This window comes from Drosophila santomea, chromosome 3R (assembly GCF_016746245.2).
Source record: "Drosophila santomea strain STO CAGO 1482 chromosome 3R, Prin_Dsan_1.1, whole genome shotgun sequence".
NCBI lineage: Eukaryota > Metazoa > Arthropoda > Insecta > Diptera > Drosophilidae > Drosophila > Drosophila santomea.
The window spans coordinates 24,095,787-24,116,051 of record NC_053019.2 but is presented as its reverse complement, the minus strand read 5'-3'; the positions used below and the strand labels follow the sequence as shown (position 1 = coordinate 24,116,051).

Sequence of the window (20,265 nt, the reverse complement as noted above, 5' to 3'; positions counted from 1 at the left end):
AAAATTGTGTAAAATTGCTGAGACTCAGTTTATTCATATGCACGTCAGGTGAGTTACTTTGGCGGTACACTGAGAGAAAAGGTAAGACACTGTATTAAAATTTGTGCTTATACATGATAGATAAATGATAATTTGAAGAATAGTTTACTCCTCAAACCAACGAGAATGCCACATTTTGCTCTATCTCAACTTTCGCTGAGTGCACTTAGGTAATAGCCATTCTGATTGCGTTGAGCATAAAAATGTGAAATATTGTTAAAGCCGAGACATTTAAGGCAAGGCACCGCATTTATTTATGCGCCGCACAACACCAAGCATACATGTCCATGTCCCGTGTTCCTGTGACGCAGCGGAAGCGGGTGCCACGCCGTGATGGAAGATACGGCGTTAGAGATACGGGACTAGAACCTGGTTCTGCAACTAGGACGCTCAACAAACGTCTTCCGACACGGCCTGTTGAGACAGTGAAATAGATAGACAGCTGCCAGGTCCGATGGAAAACGGGTGAGTGGGGGTGGTGGGTGGTGTGGGGCAGTTGCTAATGTGAAAATCGTTAGAATTCGCTCAGTACGCAGAACTTTCAACCGGAATCGCCGGGCTCACGTTCACGTTCCCTGTTTGCTGCAGTGTGCATAATACGATTTAGAGTGCGCAGCATATGGGGCAGATACTTACATCGGTATGCACTTGCGTCAGCATCTTAAATATTTCATGCCCACCAATCGAATTAAGCCCTGTTGCTGAATGCTCCCGCTGATGCTGATGCTGATGTAGATGTTGCATGTTGCATGTTGCAAGTGTAATGTTGATGATGCTGTTGCTACTGCTGTGCCTGAAGAAGACAAATGAATGCGGCGTTGGCGGTCCCATGTCGGCGCCCTTGACCGCCCGCCGCCTTTTTCACGCTCTCCTGGCCACGATGCACATTTGCATTCTGCATTTCACCGGCCAGCTATCCAGCTTTCAAGTGCAGGATCCACTGCACCGACTATGGCGTCGCTAATGCAGATGCAACAGCAGCAGCAGCAGCAACAGCAGCATCCCCAGCAGTAATATCGCAACCAGCAGCCGCAATGCGCAATAATCAAAATCTCATCTTCGTGGGTGGCATTCGCACAATTACCAAACACCCACACAAATACGGGCCACGTTGTTGTTTACGTGTCCGCAGAGCAATGGAAAACAAAAACAGTTTGTCATATTTTAATACACTCCAGTGGTCCGGCAATGCAGCATATACAGGCGGCGCTGTCGTGGCCAAAAATCCAGCCAATTGTCGTCCCCTGTCACATTTAATAGGATTATGCTTGGTTAAACACAAATATCCTTGGACACACACACACACACACACACACACACATAGTCGCACCATGGGTGACACATAAATTTACAGCGGCGTTGGCTGTTTGAAATTTTTCACATTACACACATAAATCCAGCAAAGATGGTCGTCGAAAACCTCTTGAAAAATGTCCACTGTTTGTTTATACAGCTCCGCACATATGCTACATACCTGCACCGACGACACCTATGTACATACACGTACACGTATGGAAGCTCCTGTGTGTGTGGCCAGGTGAGAAGAGGTCCTGGTCCTTGGTCCTTGCTCCTTGCTGCTTGGTCCTTGGGCGCGTGCTCGGCGAGCTATTTGCCGCCGCCCGTAGCTGAGTTATCTGGCAAATAATGGAACGTGCTGTGCAGATGATGCGTTTTCATAAATTTTAAATAAGCACAGCAGCTGGCACAGGACTCCCAGATCCCAGAACCCCAGCCAATCCTTTGGAGCAGCTGAGCAACGGCGATAGAGATAGAGAGAGAGAGAGAGAGTGCCAAGAAGACAATGGAGGACACTCTGTGCTGGTGCATAATATCAAATTTTATTCGAAAGTTTAGTTGCGTTTGCTTAACGCCCGCCCATCTCTTAAGTGGGCTGATTCATTTATCAAGCACTTTATCAGCAGCAATCGGTGAGTATAAAGAATGCACGCTCCGACGGACAGTAAAATATTTACAGAGGGCGATATTAGATTTGCCCCGAGAACTAAGAATTTTAAATCGAGTCATCAATTAGAGAGGTTTCCAATAATAAGAGTTTCATATGGCATAAGTCCACTAGAAGTTACAGAATATTCTTTTTAATAAAAGATCTTCAAAATATTCTGTAGGAAAATCTGTTTATCTAGTAATAATATCTTAGATATGTATCCTTTTTATATAAGAGTTTTAAGAATATATTTGCACTTAAGTAAAGTAAGCCCCCAATATAGTTTCTGAACCGTGCGCTGATTATATAAACTTCACTTTGTTGTGCTTTTTTGCCCAAGTGTGTCAAGTTGATCTCAGAATGAGTTACTCTCCGGACGGGAAACTCGTGAAAGGGCCATTGGAGCAGGGACAATGAGTGGATAGCTTGCAGATGGGCTGATGGCTTGATGGCCTGATGGGCTTTGTCTAGCCCATAAAAATGCATGGCCCGCATTGCAATTTTGATTGCGCTGCCCCCTGGTTGGCGAAAGGGAACTTGTTGTTGTTGATTGTGTTGCTGCTCCTTCAGCCTGTTGCTGTTCGGAAAATGTGAAAAGCGATGGAAATGCGCATGCGCTGGAAGTGTGGGACACAAACTGTTGCAGTTGCGAGTACAAAACATTGCCCCTGCGAGGGCCATTTTATCCGCTGCCTTATCCAGTCTAAGGCTTTAATAGTTGTTTGCGTGGGGCAGGTCCCCCAAAAGGGACGTTTTGCTCGGCAGCTCGTCTTCGTCGCCTTTCGACGACTGTTCGACTCTGTTGGACTGGAAGCCTATGCAAAGTTCGCATTTGGTTTCTTCGCTGCCTGGAATGTGGGTATTTGGGCTGGCTTTAGAGCAGCTAACTCCACCGCCCCCCTGAAAGCATAACAACAACAGAAAAAAAACAGTGGAATGGAAACCACCAAAGCCCTGAGGCCTTACCATCTTTTTTTTTCTGTTTTCCTGTCCTGGCGCTGTTCCTCTTTTTCGCACCACTGCGGCAACGGCTGCTTTGCAATTGCAATTTTCAAGGATATGCTTGAAGCAGATTTATATGGAGGGCTCAGTACGTGCGGAATTTATTAATGCCGCCCTGGAGAAGCTACCCCGTTTTTTCGCCATTGCCATCATTAGCTGGAGCAACAATGATGCCACCCACCGCCCAATCGAGCCGCCAAATGTTACGTAAGGTGAGTGAGCGGCACATCGAAGTTCGCACATTAATAATGAGCTGTGTGTGTGTGTTTGTTTGTGTGTGAGAGTGTTTTGGGGTGGTGGCAAAATTTGAATCGTGTGCTTGTGCTGCATTTTCTATTACCAGATTTCCGACTTTTGCCCCTTCAGAAACGCAAATAGAAACAGCCACCACTACGCACCACGTGTTTGTTTGCCAGCGCTGCTCCGCGAACTTTGGCTCCCAATTCCGGACTTTAGATGTCAGTTGATGGGCCGCTTTTCCGGAGAGTCTACGGGAAAACAGCGCTCACGCTCACGTACGCGCATTAACGAACTTCGGTGCTTAAAGTGCAGTCGAAGGCAAGAGCAAACAAACAAACGCCAACAAACGCCAGCAAACGAAACCCACAGCTCCTCACGCCGTTAAAGTTTATCCGTGTTTGTGCAGTTGCCAAGCATGCTCCATCTCCCCGTGGTAATGAGCTCCGGGTGCAAAGAAGAGAGAAGGCCAGGTGCCGAGACGACTAGTGTCCATGGTTTAGCATAATTTATTCCGCAGAAGTTAAAACCAACGCTTTCAATTGCAGCCAAAAGGTTCCGTCCAGAAGGTATTATATGGAAGTGAATTGAGTTCCCTCGATTAATTTTCCATCCAGCTTGACTGCCGTTAATTAATTTCCATACACGCCGCATATGGCGAAGATAGTCGCTGGAAGAATCCTTGCAAGCTGGCCAGTGCTATAGCGGCACTTCATCAACGATGGTGCAGGCGGGAAAATCTGTTAAATTGGATGGTTTGCAGCTTTACGCAGCGGACACTCCCATTCTCAATTTGCATACATTTTGATTGTGATTATCCCGGGCCACTGATTTAAATGCGGACGGATAAGGATGTGGCTCGACACAGGCGGGCGACACAGGCGACGAAGCGTACACAAAGGATAATGCCTCCTCGACTGGCTGCATGTGGCAGATGGACCGCTTGCTGCCCCAGCTGCACCAGCTCATTAATAAACACGGTGTCCTGGCTACAGTAACAACTACAAGTGCACATTCATACATACACACATACATACATGCGCCGGCAAACGCAATTCCGCGGCTTGTTCGTCGCTTTTCCTCATCCGCCGACGATGATGAGCTTGTGGTCAGATGGTCCATTTCAGGCTCATTGTTTTCCATCGGTTAATGGCCAGCCTGTTTTTAAACTGCCCGAATGAAGTGTACGTATGTCGGCGGCCGTATACATACCAAAATATTTTTAAATTCCTTTTTAATTAAAATAGCATTAACCGAGTTTGAAGCGAACACATGTAGTGCACTTCACTGATGGGCCAATGTAATTATTGCGCGCTTTTACACATTAAGTTATTCAAGCTATTTGGCTACAGAGCTTAATCGAATGGTTTATTACTGTTTCAAAAATTACTGTAATAAACTGCGCAAAAATCTGAAATATTTTTTAAAATGCTCTATCGATAAGACCCTAATTGCGAATCCACTGAGTTCTTGAAGCGCAAGTCTATCTCTGTGTGCATTCTGATACAAAATGCAAATAGAAATGCTGATTGCTATTACATCGCCAAAGCCATCCTTGAGTGTCCTTGCTGAGCGGTGGCATTCAGAGCCGGAGAAGTGAACCCGCGATGGCGGACTGATAGCCCGCTGCTTTCATTTCTCATCATCGCAGCCAGCTCAGAAACTCAGCAGCTTTCAGCAGGACTCGCTGTCTGTTTCAGCCGCAGTAGAGCAACAACTTAACTGCACTCAACATTAGTTTGTTATCAACGCTCGATTGCTGCGGAAAATTGAAAAATATTGTCGCAGAGTGCAGAATGCAGGATGCAGCAAGCAGGATGCGGGATGCATGATGTAGGATGTAGGATGGTGGCTCTGGGGTGGAGCATCTGCTGCTTCATCAGCGCCTCCTGCTGCTCCGCCATCCTAATGATGGATTGCGCTGAAAGTGTCTTAAGCTCACACGCGCGCACTCTTCAAATAAAAGTTTTCAAATGTCGCCTATGCAGGCGCATCGTGGAAATTGTCTAACCCAAAGAATAAAAAGAAATCCCAACCACCCGACAACCCAACCCCCCAAACCTTGCTCCATTTCCAAAACTTAAAACTTTGCTTTTGATTTTGCATGAGCCCTCGTTGTCGCTGTCGTCTCTAAAACTATTTGGGTTGTGCTGTGCGGGCTGCTGGCTGATAAAGCGCACCCATTTCTGCCTTTAAGTGCACTTTAGTTGTGGAATTTTGCGCAACAATATAAATCATCTTGATCGAGCGACGGCAAGTGTCCGTTCGAATATTAAAGCGGGTGCTTTAAAATCGAATTTAAGCGATGCATTTCCGTTGCAGCAGCTGTTGCAGACAGATAAACGACTCAGAGTAATAAAAAATCGTTCAATATTTTTCCATGCCATCGTTTGGGGCAATACGACACATATACTATATAGTTATACTTATATATTTTATAAAATTAACCACGCCTCGAGCGTTGGTTGTGGTAATTGAAACACGACGTTCAAAGTTGTTAATTAATAACATCGTTGTGGCAGTTGAATGGACAACTTGTTGCACTCAGCCTCTTAAAATGTCCCCGTCGTTTGTCAACTACGCTTTCGGCAGACACGCTAATGTGGTCAATGCCAACTGTTGCCACTGTGCCAGTTGGCCGGTTGGCCAAAACGGCAGAGTGGCCCAAATGGCGCAATGGCAAAATTGCAGGATGCAGCCGGAATGACTCTATAAATGCATCTCTGCATTCGCCCCTCTCTCTGCCCAATAAAAGTCAAGTGCATGCTTCGCTGGCAGCGTTCCAAAATGAAGGCGATGGCGTCGATGGGGAAAGTGGTAAGTGGAACGGGAATGCGGCAATGGCGAACGGAAACGGAAGCGCACAAAAAAAATTACGACTGCAAAATGGCGATGGGGCTGGCGGCAGACGGCAGGCGGCAGAACTAAGATCCAAGCACCACTAAGTGGCAAAACATGAACAAAAACTTTGTCCGTTCTGCGGCCGCCGACAAGTTGAAACTAATGACAATTTTGTTGTAATTAGTTGCGGCTTTGCCGTAAACCAGCAAATGCGACGGCAACAAATAAGTTGTCAGCGGACTTAACTTGAGCAATTTTCATAGTTTCCATCTACGACGTCGTCGTTGTCGTTGTTGTTGTCGTCGTTCTGGCAAATCTTTTAGCTCAAATTTGTCGGAAATGAGATTCATTTGTTTCCCTTGTCGAGATTGTTTGAGAAGAAAAGATTGTTGCGTGGGCGTATCCATTTACCCGATAGCAGCTTACACACAAGGCCACCGGCTGCCAGATATTTTCAGAGGTAGGTTTCGCACCCAGTCTTGCTTGGCTTTTAATTATTTAAAATTGCAGGACTGCAGCTGCTGCTGACGTGTCCTGCGAGAGGATATACACGTGCACACACATATGCACAGGTCGTATGCAGCGACGCAGGACCGACCACAAAATATTCGCAACAGCAAACGAGCTGACTTAGCACTTTGGGGTGGGGGTGGTGGCTAAAAATGGCATTTCATAAATTCTGGCAATTAGGAGCTGTCCGAAAGGCAGAGCGTGGAATGTTGCCGTTACGCAAGGACACACCCAATTGAGGCGCAACCTGCAGGCAAGAGGGCTGCTCTCAAATGACCTACTCTGAATTGTAAATTCAATCCATACTATATCTGAATGTGCCAGCATTTTCGCACCGTAAATACGCACATTGTAAATTTTATCGAGCGGATTGTGTGGGTTCGGTTCGGTTCTGCTCGGTTCGGTTGTAAAACAATCCAGGGTGGTGGTGGGTGGTAAAATCTTTATGTGCCGCGGAGCGTCTTTATTTTATGCACCGCAAGTGAGAAGTGCGATTGTGCGGGCTGTGCAGCCCACATGCCGAAAGGAGCTCGTTGGAGCAGCGACTCCTGATTTCATTTATTTGCACTGGGGCCCACAGAAGGATGTACCGAACGCACGTCCTGCTCCGTGGACAGGTCCTTTGGGCGGGGTAACTGTCATCGCAAATTGATGATGCGCAGCGGGCAAATGAAATATTGGAACGACTGCAATGTGACGTTCGAGGCGTGGCCAGTCGAATTCCATTGCGGTCACTCAGTCGGCGTCTAATCAACATTTAATTGTTGTTCTTGTCCGGCAATTCATGACTTGTATGCACTCTTGCACACACAAATATTTTTTGGCTGGTAAATATTTCCTGTTTTTGGACGGGCATTCGAACATTTGCATTCGGTGGGTGTGGTCAAGTGGCACGTGGGAGGCGGAAGGCGGGGCAGCATTTGCATATCATAAAAATTCATGCCATTGCTTTTTTGTTTACTTTTTAAATTGAGCAACCGCAAAAGTTTTGCGTTGCATTAAGAGCAGCAAGTGGAATTCGTACTCCCCACTCAGGTCCACTTCTCCAGTTCCACATCCACGTATTCCTGCTCGAAATCACACAGGGATTCACATTGCGACTTAGATTCGGCTTGGCAGTGCACAGGAAAAATAATCTTTAAATATGTCGAACTTCTATAACATGATATTTATAATAATATTTATTTACAATATTTTTATTCATTTCCTAGCAAAACAGGTTTATAATGGCAAATCTCTATTGACGCCACAAAACATTTCTTATTTTCACGACCATTGGGTGCCGATCAAAAATCAATATGACATTTATGGACTGCCAAAGAAGAGGCAATTCGTGAATATTCAAATTGGACTTGTTGTTTTAAGCTGTGTGTGTGTGTGTGTGAGTCTTCTTTATTTTTTTGCTGTGTGGCATTTTTGCTACAATATTTTCGAGAGCACTTTGCTTCGATTTTTCGGCTGCTCCGGCGATGGTCGTACTGTAAGTCCTGCAGGCGAAGTCCTTTCGCCGGCGGTGTAGTCCTGCTGCTGTGTCTCACAATGTGCTGGCCATGTCTGCATATAAATTACGCCGACTTGTAGTTGTAATTTCTCTTCACGTCTCAGTTTGTCTTGTTCGGAACGGCACGCACATAAAATACATCAATGTGTCTGTGTTACTCGAGTGGTGGAGTTGGGACATTTCAAGTCCTTCCACTGTTCGTTCCTTCATCGTCCTTCAGCTGGCCGACACTGTGCAGTATCCAAGTCTCCACTTGCAGTTTTGATTTAGTGCTCTTACGGCAAGCCTGTAGCTCGTAGTTGGCTTTGTCGCTATTGCTGCGCAACTTTAAGCCACTGCGGAGTTGAATTTCACGTCAGGCCGAACTTAATGATACCTTCCGTGTTTTTGTTTCTCGTTTCCGCCCTTTTGCCTAGCCGGCCAGGCCAGGACAATGACATCCACTCAACCGAGTGCCCTTTCCGTACGTGTGTGTCCAGGAGCCGGGCTGTTGAAATATTGTTTATTTACCCAATTAACGATAATTGCTTGGATCAATAAATTTATATTTGCCGAACGCGCCACAACGTCGAAAACCACACATAGACCGCTGAAGTAAAGTGAATGGTTGTCCCAATCCCAATCGCAGCCAGCAATGTGTCATTATTTCGCCCCCAGGGAACACTGCCACTGCTGCGACGACATTAATCATGCCTCTAGAATGGTCGTCGTCGCCTGTCTGCGCATTAATAAAGTCATTACCATGTGCCAATCTCTGGCAATACCTTGCTTATCGGCCCGGCCAGAAGAGACCCATCACAGCCAAATGACATCCATTTCGGTACAATCACAGCTGCAATTCGGGGGGGTTTGTAATAAATTTTGCAACGTTTATCTGGCGGCTGACAAGCGGAAGCGCCTAAAAGCAACACTTTTTTGTTGGTTAACTGCTTATTAAACTCTCGCGGTCGCATTAGAGTCACGTAGTGAATGTGAAGAGCCCGCGCTTTAAGCTTAAGTGGCAATTTTACAAAATAGCAGAGCGTAAAACAAATTTCTTTTATGTACTCGCAAATTGCTAGCCAAACTTTTCATATAAATAAATATAAAGGCGAACAAAGCGAACACAGTGCGCGAACGACGAATACAAAATACAGTATACAGAATACAGAACACAGGACACAGAATGCCCCATCCAGGCCACACTCTCATAACAAGTGTCAATGGTGGGGCGGACACTATAAACATAAAAACGTCTTGCCGCACAAAAAAAATTTCTTTAAAAACTTTGCGAGGCGTGGCGAAATTGTGGAGCGTGTTTAGAAGCCTGTTATTATTGTTGCCACCGCCGTTGTTACTGTGGTTGCACCGAAAAAAGCCGCCTAAACTGGCTGGAAACCTCCAAAAAGGTACCAATTGCAAGGGTGTTCAAAACGAAGCTGTCTTGACACCTTTAGAAAAAGTATGAATCTTTGTTCAGAGAATTTACTTATTATTGCCTCAATTCAAATGATTAATTTTCGCTTAGTGTATTGCTGCTGGGTCGCTTAACGCCAATTGAATGCCGGGCTAAGTGGCAATGTGTGCGAAGGCGTTTTGCTTTTGCAATTTGCAATAACCAAAGCATGGCCATAAAAATATAGTTGCCATCCCAAAAATCGGAGGGAAGTGCCAGTGAAAGAAAGAGGGAGAGGGAGAGGGAGGCAGCTGGAGTGGACCTAGAGCGAGATGGCAGCACAATGAGTTTTTGATTACTTTGAAATTTCTTATTTGCCTTTCAGTAAGCCGGGCGCAAAAAAAAAAAAAATTGGCGCCCCGTTATTGTGCAAATATTGATAAGCGACAGTCACGGCCTGCTGTTGGCCAAATCCCAAATCCAGAATCCGGAACCCAGAATCCGACACCTTCCCATCATCCTTGCCATCGCCACCGCCATCGCCATTCTGGCACTTTTATTTGTTTCGCAATCAGACTGCCAAGTGACATTTTGTGGCGGTTGTTTGTTCAGCGCGGCTTATTGCCGGCCAGATTAGGCCTAGGTTTCCCAGTGCAGGCTGGACCAGTTTGTATTCGCTGAATGGAACGAAAACAAAGTTGATATCCACCAAAATCCTCGGGCAGTCGATATACCATAAAGGTGGGATAATTAAATAGTTTCGCATTCGATCCGCTGGAAAGCATTCCGCAAAATAAGCCAATGCCACTGAAATTGGCTGAAGTTGACAGGCGTTCGCCAAATTGAAGAATTTCCGTGTGTAATAAATTTGAAACGTGACGCGCGGCGGCGGCGGCGAAGGCAAAACAAATGCGAAGCTTATTGATAGGGAGAAATGGTATCTGACTTGGACGGGATATGAATGTATACCCATTTCTTTGCCATCACCAACATCACCAACTTGCCGCCCAAAAGTTTGCATGTCAGCGGGTCTGATAGATCTGTCACCTGCTCACGTACGCGCCGAACGCGGGCCATCCGATGTTTGTCAAACATGATAACCTGGGCTAATAATTTATGAAATTTCCAATAATAAGCCTGACCAAGTTCATAAATTACACGGCGGCTAAGCTGAAAGTGCCCATTCAATGTAGCAGCTGCTTTAAGGACATTCGAGTCCTGCGAGCACGTGCAACTAGTTTGCTGATTGATTAAACCACGCAACATCATCTTGAAAGGCCAGCCACTGTATACTCGTACATACGTACATACATACAAGAACCAGGACGTTCAAGGAATTGTTATTAGATCGTTTGCTAGTTCCACCACTTGCGTACTTTTCGCCAACTTGGTTCGCTGCCGATGCGGATACGGATGCTGATTCCAATGCTGATGCCGATGCGAATGCTGATGCTGATGCTGATCTGACGTGGACGGCACACGTGCTAAAGTCACTTTTAACGGAACAACACGGCATCACTTAACGCGCTCCCCGCTCTCGTAACAGCGCCAACCTCCAATCCCCAATCCCCGACCGCTGACCCCGTGACCCCGTAACCCCGCCCAGTTTTTTCCCAAACCCAAAGCCCATGCCCATTGAATCGGACGTGACAAGTGCGGGCAATGGGCGATATCCCAGCATGGGCCACGATTCCTGCTCATTGTCATGTGCAGCGCATAAAGGGGCGGCATCGCTGAATGGGCCGAGTGGGCGGGGCCAGGAGAATGTTGAGTGGCGCCCAGGAATACCCAATATGACAGCCCCTGGCGAAGTAAAGTCAAGCTAAAGTCATTCTTAAAGCATATCAAGTATACGCACTCAGCCCTTCGTTTAAGTCGAGCATGCCATAAAATCAAATTCCCAACGAGCTGATGAAATTACTTGCAAAAATATTTAACAACTCGAGTGCGAGCATGCTAAAAATGCCAATTGTTGTCAACAGGCAAACACTCGTTGTCCTGTGGAAACATTAGACTCTTGCCAAAATGTTCTTGGCCTCCAGCAAGTGACAAGAAAGCATTAGGACTTGACCCACTCCCATCGCAAATGGGAAATTGTTTGCTTCAATTAAGCAAGAGTTTTCCCACTCGTCTGAGCATATTTCACACAACGACCACTCCACTCAACGGGGTGCACCTATCTACCTACTTGGTATTATGTAAATATGTTAATTCTCTCTCGGCCCGAAGACAAAGCCCTATGCTCGACCAACGCAGAGGGTCGAGTTCTGGTGACGCTTTCATTAGAAATGCAAATGGGTATGGCGACATCTTCAAGTTCAAGTTGCCGATAAATTTCGAGACGGGACTGGGAAAGCCCCACAGGTCAGCCAGGTGATAGTTGGGTCAACCAGTTTGGTCAGCTTTAACGAATAAAAGTCGTTTGCTGGCCTCGCTCCATACTTGATTTTACCCAGGCATTCTACGTTGCCTTGATTGTGAGACTGCTTTCATTACGTATACGCAGCGTTGCCCCAAATTTATGTCAACCAGCGAATCGCGAACCGGCGCTAAATTTACGCCTATGTGTTCTTATTTTCTAATTACTATATATGCATGTTAGCCGGGCCCGGTTGACTGTGGGCGTGGTGTATCTGTAATTAGTGTTTTGCACACACATATTCATATCAAATGCCGGCATAGTCGCTGTTTAATAAATTAAACGACAATTTGCACTGGGACCCGGTGCTGTTGCTGTTGCTGTGGCTCGTAAAGAGCTGGAATCCTGAAAACTGGGACATTAGGGCATTAAAACTGGCATTAGGCAAAGGCAGGCCTGCAATTAAAATAAAATGGAGAGCTCAAGCGTCGACAACAATATGCACTATAAGGCAGGCAAAAATGTATGTCCTTTGCACAGGATGCGTACTAAGAGGACCTCGAAAATAATTTATTGCCTCCTTGTGGGTGCCAAGAATCGCGCACTAAGCCGCCAATTTATTTGCCGCTCTTTTTGCTCTATCCATGTAGATAAAGCAAAGAATTTTGCTATGCTTTATATATATTTTTTAAAATATTTTTTCCTATTGTTGATTTCTTGTGGCATTTTCGGCTGATAAACGTGGCCCTCTTTTTAATAAATAATCTCGACCATTTAGCTAGCTGGTTGCAAGCTAAAAAAATACATAAACACGCAAAATAATAATCAGCATCTGTCGTCGTTGCCGTTTGATTGTCAATACAACATATTTTTAACGCTAACACAATTTGCCAAACAAATTGGCCAGCTCGGCGAAATTTGATTTGATTTATTCCTTTCAGCACTCTCGGATAGGTTTTTTTTGTTTAATATAGCTTTTTTTAGCATAAGCTTTAGTTTAGTTTCAGCTCGATTCGGTTGGGTTCGGGTTTTTGCGCTTGCAATAATTGATATCGGCTATTTGCATATCAAATTTAATATATTTGCATATATTTCTTTTGCACAGAGAAACGATTTTGCGGCTAGCCAGTCAGCTTTTTGTTGAATTTTTGTTTGTTTTTTATTTGTCGCTAGGTATGCGGAAATAATTTTTGGCATATGAAACTCGTATCTAGAAAAGCATAGAAACGGTCTGCTCGTAAAAGAGTTATAAAAAGCGGGCAGCTCCAAACATTTTTGCAAAAGAAAGGCTAGAAGCAAACAAACTCGTTTAACTGGTGTTTAAATGGCAAATTTGTCGTCCGTAAATAAAGCTTATGATTTAGGGAAATTACTAATGCTCCAATTTATGGTGAGGCGACAGATTTAATTGGAGTTTTGCACCTGAAAGGCACCGCCCGGTTTTGACACCAGCTAGGTGCCAGGTGATAACCGCATAAATTAAATGCACAATCTTATTCGTTTCGTTGTCGTATTTTGGTAGTGGCAATGTACAATGGCAATAAAATAATATAGGGGCAGTCTTGTGGTCTAGAAGAGAGAAAGACTAAAAATAATGGATAAAATAATAAACAGTGACAGATTTTGTAAATAGATCGATTGACCCAAAAGGCAATTTACATAAAGTGGCGCCAGAAATTCCCTCCCGCAGTTTCTTATTTATATTTTTTTGGTCCACCGGGGCCGTTTTTTATTTATTTATTGATACGCCAACGTCGTCCGACCGCTATTATCTTCGATTCCAAGCTGGAAACTCTTTCCCCGCGTTTCGACCACTTTTTATGTCGCTGCTGCGTGCATCTTTTATGTGCGTGTGGCGCCCGAGACCTTGAAATTGTGGCTGGTTTGTTTTATTATGCTTACATTTGATTAGTTTGCATATGACATTGCCACCAGCGATCAGCGACTAACTTCGATGATGCTGAGATGCTGGCCAATCGGCGATCCGCAACAGTTGGCAGTTGGGCAAAAGGTGGGGCCGCACACAAAGCCAAGACAAATTGTTTTTGACTTTGGTTTATTGCTCGAAGTGTGAATCTTGATTAGATTCTGGCCACCATGGAATGGGGTGGTATCATATACCATCATTAGATGTAGAACGAAAGGCTTGTGTGTGTTTGTGTGTGGGGCACAAGAAGTGATATCATGGATGTGATGTCTTAGCGGATTTCCTCACTGACCCCATCTGCGGGTTACTCATCGCTATAGTTATCCGTGATATCAATCAATATATTAGTCATAACTGCGATTGGCATTTGCCACTATTGATTTGCAAATCGGTTTGGCTATCTTAAATATGGATCTTGGGTATTTCTCCTTAATTATGCAAATCAAATCAGTTTTCAGCGGATTTGTTGTGCCGTGTTACCCCCCTCCTAACCCGCTTATGCTCGCTAACTTTGCCGAAATAAAATAAAAAACCATAATTTTTATGATATCAATAAACCATGATGAAAAACGTGATAATCGCTGATCAGATTAAATGGTCGCCTGGCGCCAGCTGATTACCGCCGAATTCCGAGTAGCTTCGGGTGCTGGTCAACAGTAAAAAAGCCTCAAGGTCGCAACGGTTGTTAACTTTATGGCTTCTATTTTGCAAAGCCGTGTTTTTGCCACAGGTTAAATGGCCAAGCGACGAGCTACGGACAAATGGACGGATGGACCATCGGATAGATGGATGGATGGATGAATGAATGGATGCGCAAAAAAGTCCGGCGAAAATTGATTTCTATCCATTTCGGACCCATTGTTTTTCAACCCCAACACCACAGTCCAGGTTTTGGGTTTTAAATGGCCAAACCCTAGAGCAGCCAGTCCCCGATACCATACGCCATATACCAACCATATATTCCAAATACCAAAGGGGGGACGCAATAATCGCTGGGAATTCCCAGCTAGAAATATGCGGCTGGACCAACTAAAAAGTGTAGAAAAACCGAGTCGTTTTCGAACTCGTTTGGATGCTCCGCTAAATGTTTTAGCATACAAAATATGAAGAAAATCATTTCATTTTACTGAAAGCATGACCATTTATAGTGGCTCTGGCTAAACGAGTTTTCAGCCCTTTTCTGGCCGTTTCCTCTGCCGAGAGCCTGCTCTATTGGATTACAACTTGACGGGTAGGGTCTTCTGCCTGAACTTTTTCGATGATACTCGTCGTACTGCGACTTGGACTGAGATCGTTGAATTAGCATAATGTCGACGGCAGCATTTGCAAGAATAGGGCGGCAAGATATCGATGCGCTTTGTTTATGTCGGCTTGGCCATTGTTTTATCGCACAAGCTTCGTTTTTCGAAGGTGGATAGCATTTCAAGAGACAAAAGCTGCCGAAGAAGTTACCAAAAAATGCTTCGAGCCAACAAAAACAACGGTGGTAAAGTCTGCATGAACTTGAGCGCAGTCCAGTGACACCGATCGGTTGGTTTTCGTATAAATATTGGACCTTTCGGTGATGCAAACGTCAGACACAACCAAGTGGTCAAAGTCAAAGAACTAAATTCAAAATGCGTGCCTTCATTGTAAGTATACGATCGATACACCAAAAGGATACCAGGGATTACAATTAAATTTTCTCTAACTTTAGGTTATGTGCTTGGTGGCAGTCGCCTGCGCCGATAAGCTCGGCTACAACTACCAGCCCGTGGGACACTCCAGCTCCGGACTGTCCTTCGCTCCTGGCAGTGGCAGCATTGGAGGTGGCTCCATTGGCGGAAGCATCGGAGGAGGCAGCATTGGCGGAGGCAGCATTGGAGGAGGCAGCATTGGAGGAGGCAGCATTGGAGGAGGCAGCATTGGAGGATCCATTGGCGGTGGTTCGATTGGAGCCAGCATCGGAAGCGGTGCCGGTCTGGGTGGTCTGAGCAGCTTTGGCGGTGGCAGCATTGGAAGCATTGGTGGTGGTGAAGCCCTCAGCGCCCCCGTCTCCTACAGCGCCCCTGCCCCCGCTGCTGAGCTCCAGAAGGAGTTCTTCACCTACACCGCCAACGAGCAGGACTTCGACGAGCCCCAGCAGCTGGAGCGCGTTTCCTCTGCCCTCAACAAGGCCCTCCGCGTTGTCTTCATCAAGGGACCCGAGAACCGTGGTCTGGAGAACGCTGCCCTCGCCCTCGCCAAGCAGGCTGCCCAGCAGGAGACCGCCATCTATGTCCTGAACAAGCAGGCCGACATTGGAGATCTGGCCAGCAAGTTGAACGCCATCCGCAACAACAACAACAACAAGCCCGAGGTGCACTTCGTCAAGTACCGCACTCCCGAGGATGCTGCCAACGCCCAGCGCGCCATCCAGGGTCAGTACGATCAGCTGGGAGGATCCAGCCAGGCCCACAACGGTGGTGTTGCCCCCGTCCTGAACTTCGCCTCCGCCGCTCCAGTGCGTCAGGCTGCCGCCCAGAGCCCCGACAACTCGTACCTGCCTTCTTCGGTCTTCCGTCGCGTCTAAGTTGCTCGTTTCGCTCCTTTTGGAATCGAAAACGAAAGCGATTTTTGACTGATATTAAATCGTAGTTTTTGTTGACTAATGCTTAAATAAATTCAATTTTTAAATTTTAAAACCAATTTAATATTTTGTAATGATTCTGGTAAACCCAAAAAACTTTGCAGACATACTTCATTGGAAAGGAAACTTCGCAAGTTCAGAATTATTTCCCGCGAAATATATTTTGCTTGCAAACTTTGCAAGCGCACATACTATGTTGGGGTCACATATGTACTTGTATATATGTTTCTTTGGAAATAGTTTTTACCTTAATATTTTTCACAATGTTATAGCAATTTATGGGTGCGGGAATAAGATTGCATAGAGACGACATCAGCTGAGTTTGGGTTTTCTAATTTACAAATTGTTTTGTTTCTGTTTTTTGCTGATGCTATGAATACGTATGAAATATTTTTAAGTTTTAAAAAAATGTTGCATACTTAGTTTGACTTCATAAATTTTTAAAGGAATTAACCCAATGAAAACAGCATAATTTACGTAAACATATTAGATAACTTTTATTCAAAAACAATTTTTAACAAGACGATTTTCTAGTGGCGCAGGCGGCTGAGGATGTTGGCGGGTAGGTAGTTGCTCTGTGGCACCTGCTGAGGAGCAGCACGTGCGGGAGCAGCTCCCTGAGATGCAAAGTTGATGGCGTTGGCCACGCCCCCGTTGATGGACTGGCTGGAGCCGCCCAGTTGATCGTACTGCGATTGGATGGCCCGCTGGGCATTGGCAGCGTCCTCGGGAGTCCTGTACTTGACGAAGTGCACCTCGGGCTTCTTGTTGGCATTCTGGCGCACGGCATTGAACTTCTGGGCCAGCTCGTTGATGTCAGTCTGTTTGTGCAGCACATATATGGCCGTTTGCTGCTGGGCAGCCTGTTTGGCCAGGGCCAAGACGGCATTCTCGTAGCCACGGTTCTCCGGCGACTTGATGAAGATCACACGGATGTTCTTCTTTACCGAGGCAAGTGCCCTCTGCAGAGCACCCTTGTCCTCGAAGTCGTCATCGTTGGCATAGAAGCTGTAGAACTCCTTGTGAACGGAGGCCTGGGGAGCGGCACTGTAGCTAACTGGTCCCGCCAGTGCAGCAACTGGGGATACACCACCACCCCCGATACTGGATGTCGCACCTTGTCCGTAATTATATCCGGACAAACTGCCGGCACTTGCCGCAGCCACAATGCTTAGAATAATGAGGGCACGCATATTGACCCGATGGCTACGAGGTGTTCTAGACGAATGAATAATATCGCATTCATTATCTACCTTTTATACCGCCAACGCGACGACGTTTAAAATTAGACTAGAAAATCTAGTCAATTGAGCCGTCTATTCGCATTGAGGTCCCTCTGGCGGAACACGGCGATCATTGATCTCCGCTCACGAATCGTGACTCGCGAATGGCCAGTGGCTATTGGCCATCGGCCATCGGGTTTTCGGAATGCTGTTAATCTGCTAACATAATTTCGCTCTTAACACATTTAACACATTGTTTTGAGCAAAAGGCAGCTTCAATCATGCCGCCGACTGAGTTGAGATTGAGATTCCGACTCGGAGTCCAAGTCCGAGCTAAGATCCGATGGCGAGTCCAGTCGTTTTCCGAACTATCGTGATTCATCCATAATTGGCTTATAATTTATGCACAAAAAAAAAAAGAAGAAAAATAACCGATCTCTTGGCTGTTTCAATCCGATTGTTTGGTTATATTTGCTTGAATATGTATACAGAACCGCTTATTTGTTAATGATTTCAACAAAAAAGTGATCGTCAGCTTAATAAAATTAATGATTAGACTTTGTTTTTATGGCTAATCAGGTTTCGATCGGGCATAAATCTTCATTGCCTTCATATGTGGGTTGCACTTGAGATTCCTTTCTAATTGTACGTGACACACGACGGGCCTCGGAAACCAGGTCATCTAACAGTTGTTGGCATCTCCGCGACCTTGAGCTGTCGGCGGTAAAGAACCAGTTCCTCGTTGGCCGGGAGTCCGATATTAATGCTTCCCGCCGGCCAAGTGGGTGGATCTAATCTTGTAGACGATTAATTTGGCGGCATGCGAGTTGGCTATGTCAGACAATTAGTCCATCGATTTGTATGGAAAGTCTTGGTGAGCATGATGCGGGGAGTTAAACTCATAAGGGAAACCTGCTCTGAAATGCCTTCCTTATCTTGATGTCGTCGATTCGAGATATTTATAGTTTGAAGGGCACTTTTTATACTTAACCCATCCGCAAACAATCAAGCCAAACAAGGCGGACTTAATGCACCATTAGCTACTATGGCAAAGCCGCAATAAAAATGTCACTCTATAAAACACATAAGGCAGACCTTTGTTCGAATTTTCGTATTTAAATTTCAAATTTATTGGTGTAATTATGCATTAGTCAACAACGTGTAACAGGAAGAATGAGTTCTTCAGTCGAGATTTGCTTAAGTTAATGGACTCCATGGCGTAGCCTTCTTAGAAACGCAGACGACGGAACACCGAAGTGGGCAGGTACGAGTTCTCAGGGATCTGAGCATTGGCCTTCTGGACGGGACCAGCGGAGGCGAAGTTCAGGGCGGGGGCAACACCACCATCATGAGCCTGAGAGGATCCACCCAACTGATCGTACTGCGACTGGATGGCGCGCTGGGCGTTGGCAGCATCCTCGGGAGTGCGGTACTTGACGAAGTGCACCTCGGGCTTGTTGTTGTTGTTGTTGCGGATGGCGTTCAACTTGCTGGCCAGATCTCCAATGTCGGCCTGCTTGTTCAGGACATAGATGGCGGTCTCCTGCTGGGCAGCCTGCTTGGCCAGAGCCAGAGCAGCGTTCTCCAGACCACGGTTCTCGGGTCCCTTGATGAAGACAACGCGCAGTCCCTTGTTCACGGATCCAGCAACGCGCTCCAGCTCTTGGGGCTCATCGAAGTCCTGCTCGTTGGCGGTGAAGGTGAAGAACTCCTTTTCGAGTTCAGCAGAGGGAGCGGGGGCGTTGTAGGAGACGGGAGCGGCCAGAGCGTCGCCACCTCCTAGTCCACCGAGTCCGCCGAGGCCGGAATCAATGGAGCCACCACCGATGGAACCACCTCCGATGCTTCCTCCTCCGATAGAGCCACCACCAATGAAGCCGCCTCCAATGGAGCCTCCTCCAATGGAGCCTCCTCCAATGGAGCCGCCGCCAATGGAGCCGCCGCCAATGGAGCCGCCGCCAATGGATCCACCACTGATGGAGCCACTGCCAGGAGCAAAGGACAGTCCGGAGCTGGAGTGGCCCACGGGCTGGTAGTTGTAGCCGAGCTTATCGGCGCAGGTGACTGCCACCAAACACAGGACCTGGAGGCATGAAGAGAGAAGTGTTATCCTGACGTATAATCCTTTGAATCCTTGGCCGCGCTACTTACGATGAATGCGCGCATCTTGAGCAGATTGTTGGTTCTTTTGCTTTGAGGTATGAGTTGCTTGTGTCTCTGGCTAGGAGCGATCTTTATTATTTATACAAATCCATCTTGGAGGCTGATAAAGACAAAGATACCGCCGCGGCGTCTGCTGCATGGAGATCTCTTTGAAGCCACTGTGTTTTGCCGCCTACAAAGGTTTTTGCTTCCTCGGTTTTTTTTAATGTTCGGTGTGGAATTTTTTGGTTGCGTTTCAATGGGCAGAGTTTGGTCGTTGTGGGTTATTCAAATGATGATTCAAATATTTCGAGTTTCGTCCAATAGTTTACAAGAATTCATATTAAATTATAAAATTAATATGTCGCGAGCACGTCGGAATGAGTTTATCATGCAGATGGGTCATAATTAGGTATTATATGAAATACATTTTTTTTAGAAATTCTTCGGCAAGGCTAAGAGCTTGTTTTATGTAGGACATCTGCAGTTGAGTTTACCGACTGAATGAAAATCGTTTAGTCATCATAATCGTTTTCGACACATCTGTTTAGTTCTG

General features: G+C 46.0%; 3 protein-coding genes and 1 pseudogene across 3 annotated transcripts; 2 read left to right on the top strand and 2 right to left on the bottom strand.

Annotated features, from left to right (window-relative positions):
* Nucleotides 1–802: 802 nt before the first annotated feature.
* LOC120454304 lies at nt 803–4,535 on the top strand (annotated as a pseudogene).
* Nucleotides 1,381–16,287, top strand: LOC120451854 (putative mediator of RNA polymerase II transcription subunit 17). The gene is made up of 3 exons (XM_039635846.1): nt 1,381–1,967; nt 14,467–15,367; nt 15,433–16,287. The coding sequence occupies exons 2-3, from the start codon at nt 15,353–15,355 to the stop codon at nt 16,285–16,287; spliced, it is 870 nt and encodes a 289-aa protein (XP_039491780.1). The 5' UTR covers nt 1,381–1,967; nt 14,467–15,352.
* Nucleotides 16,288–16,874: 587 nt separating this feature from the next.
* On the bottom strand, nt 16,875–17,537 carry LOC120452668. The gene has a single exon (XM_039637006.1). The coding sequence runs from the start codon at nt 17,535–17,537 to the stop codon at nt 16,875–16,877; it is 663 nt and encodes a 220-aa protein (XP_039492940.1).
* Nucleotides 17,538–18,795: 1,258 nt separating this feature from the next.
* Nucleotides 18,796–19,748, bottom strand: LOC120451721 (DNA topoisomerase 3-alpha-like). Its single transcript, XM_039635623.1, has 2 exons — nt 19,719–19,748; nt 18,796–19,650 (listed from the first exon to the last, which is right to left on the bottom strand). Exons 1-2 carry the CDS (start codon nt 19,731–19,733, stop codon nt 18,796–18,798), a joined length of 870 nt encoding a protein of 289 aa, XP_039491557.1. The 5' UTR covers nt 19,734–19,748.
* Nucleotides 19,749–20,265: the final 517 nt, after the last annotated feature.

Coding starts and splice junctions, on each gene's coding strand:
- LOC120452668 (XM_039637006.1), bottom strand. CDS start 17,537: ATGCGTGCCCTCATTATTCTAAGCATTGTGGCTGCGGCAAGTGCCGGC.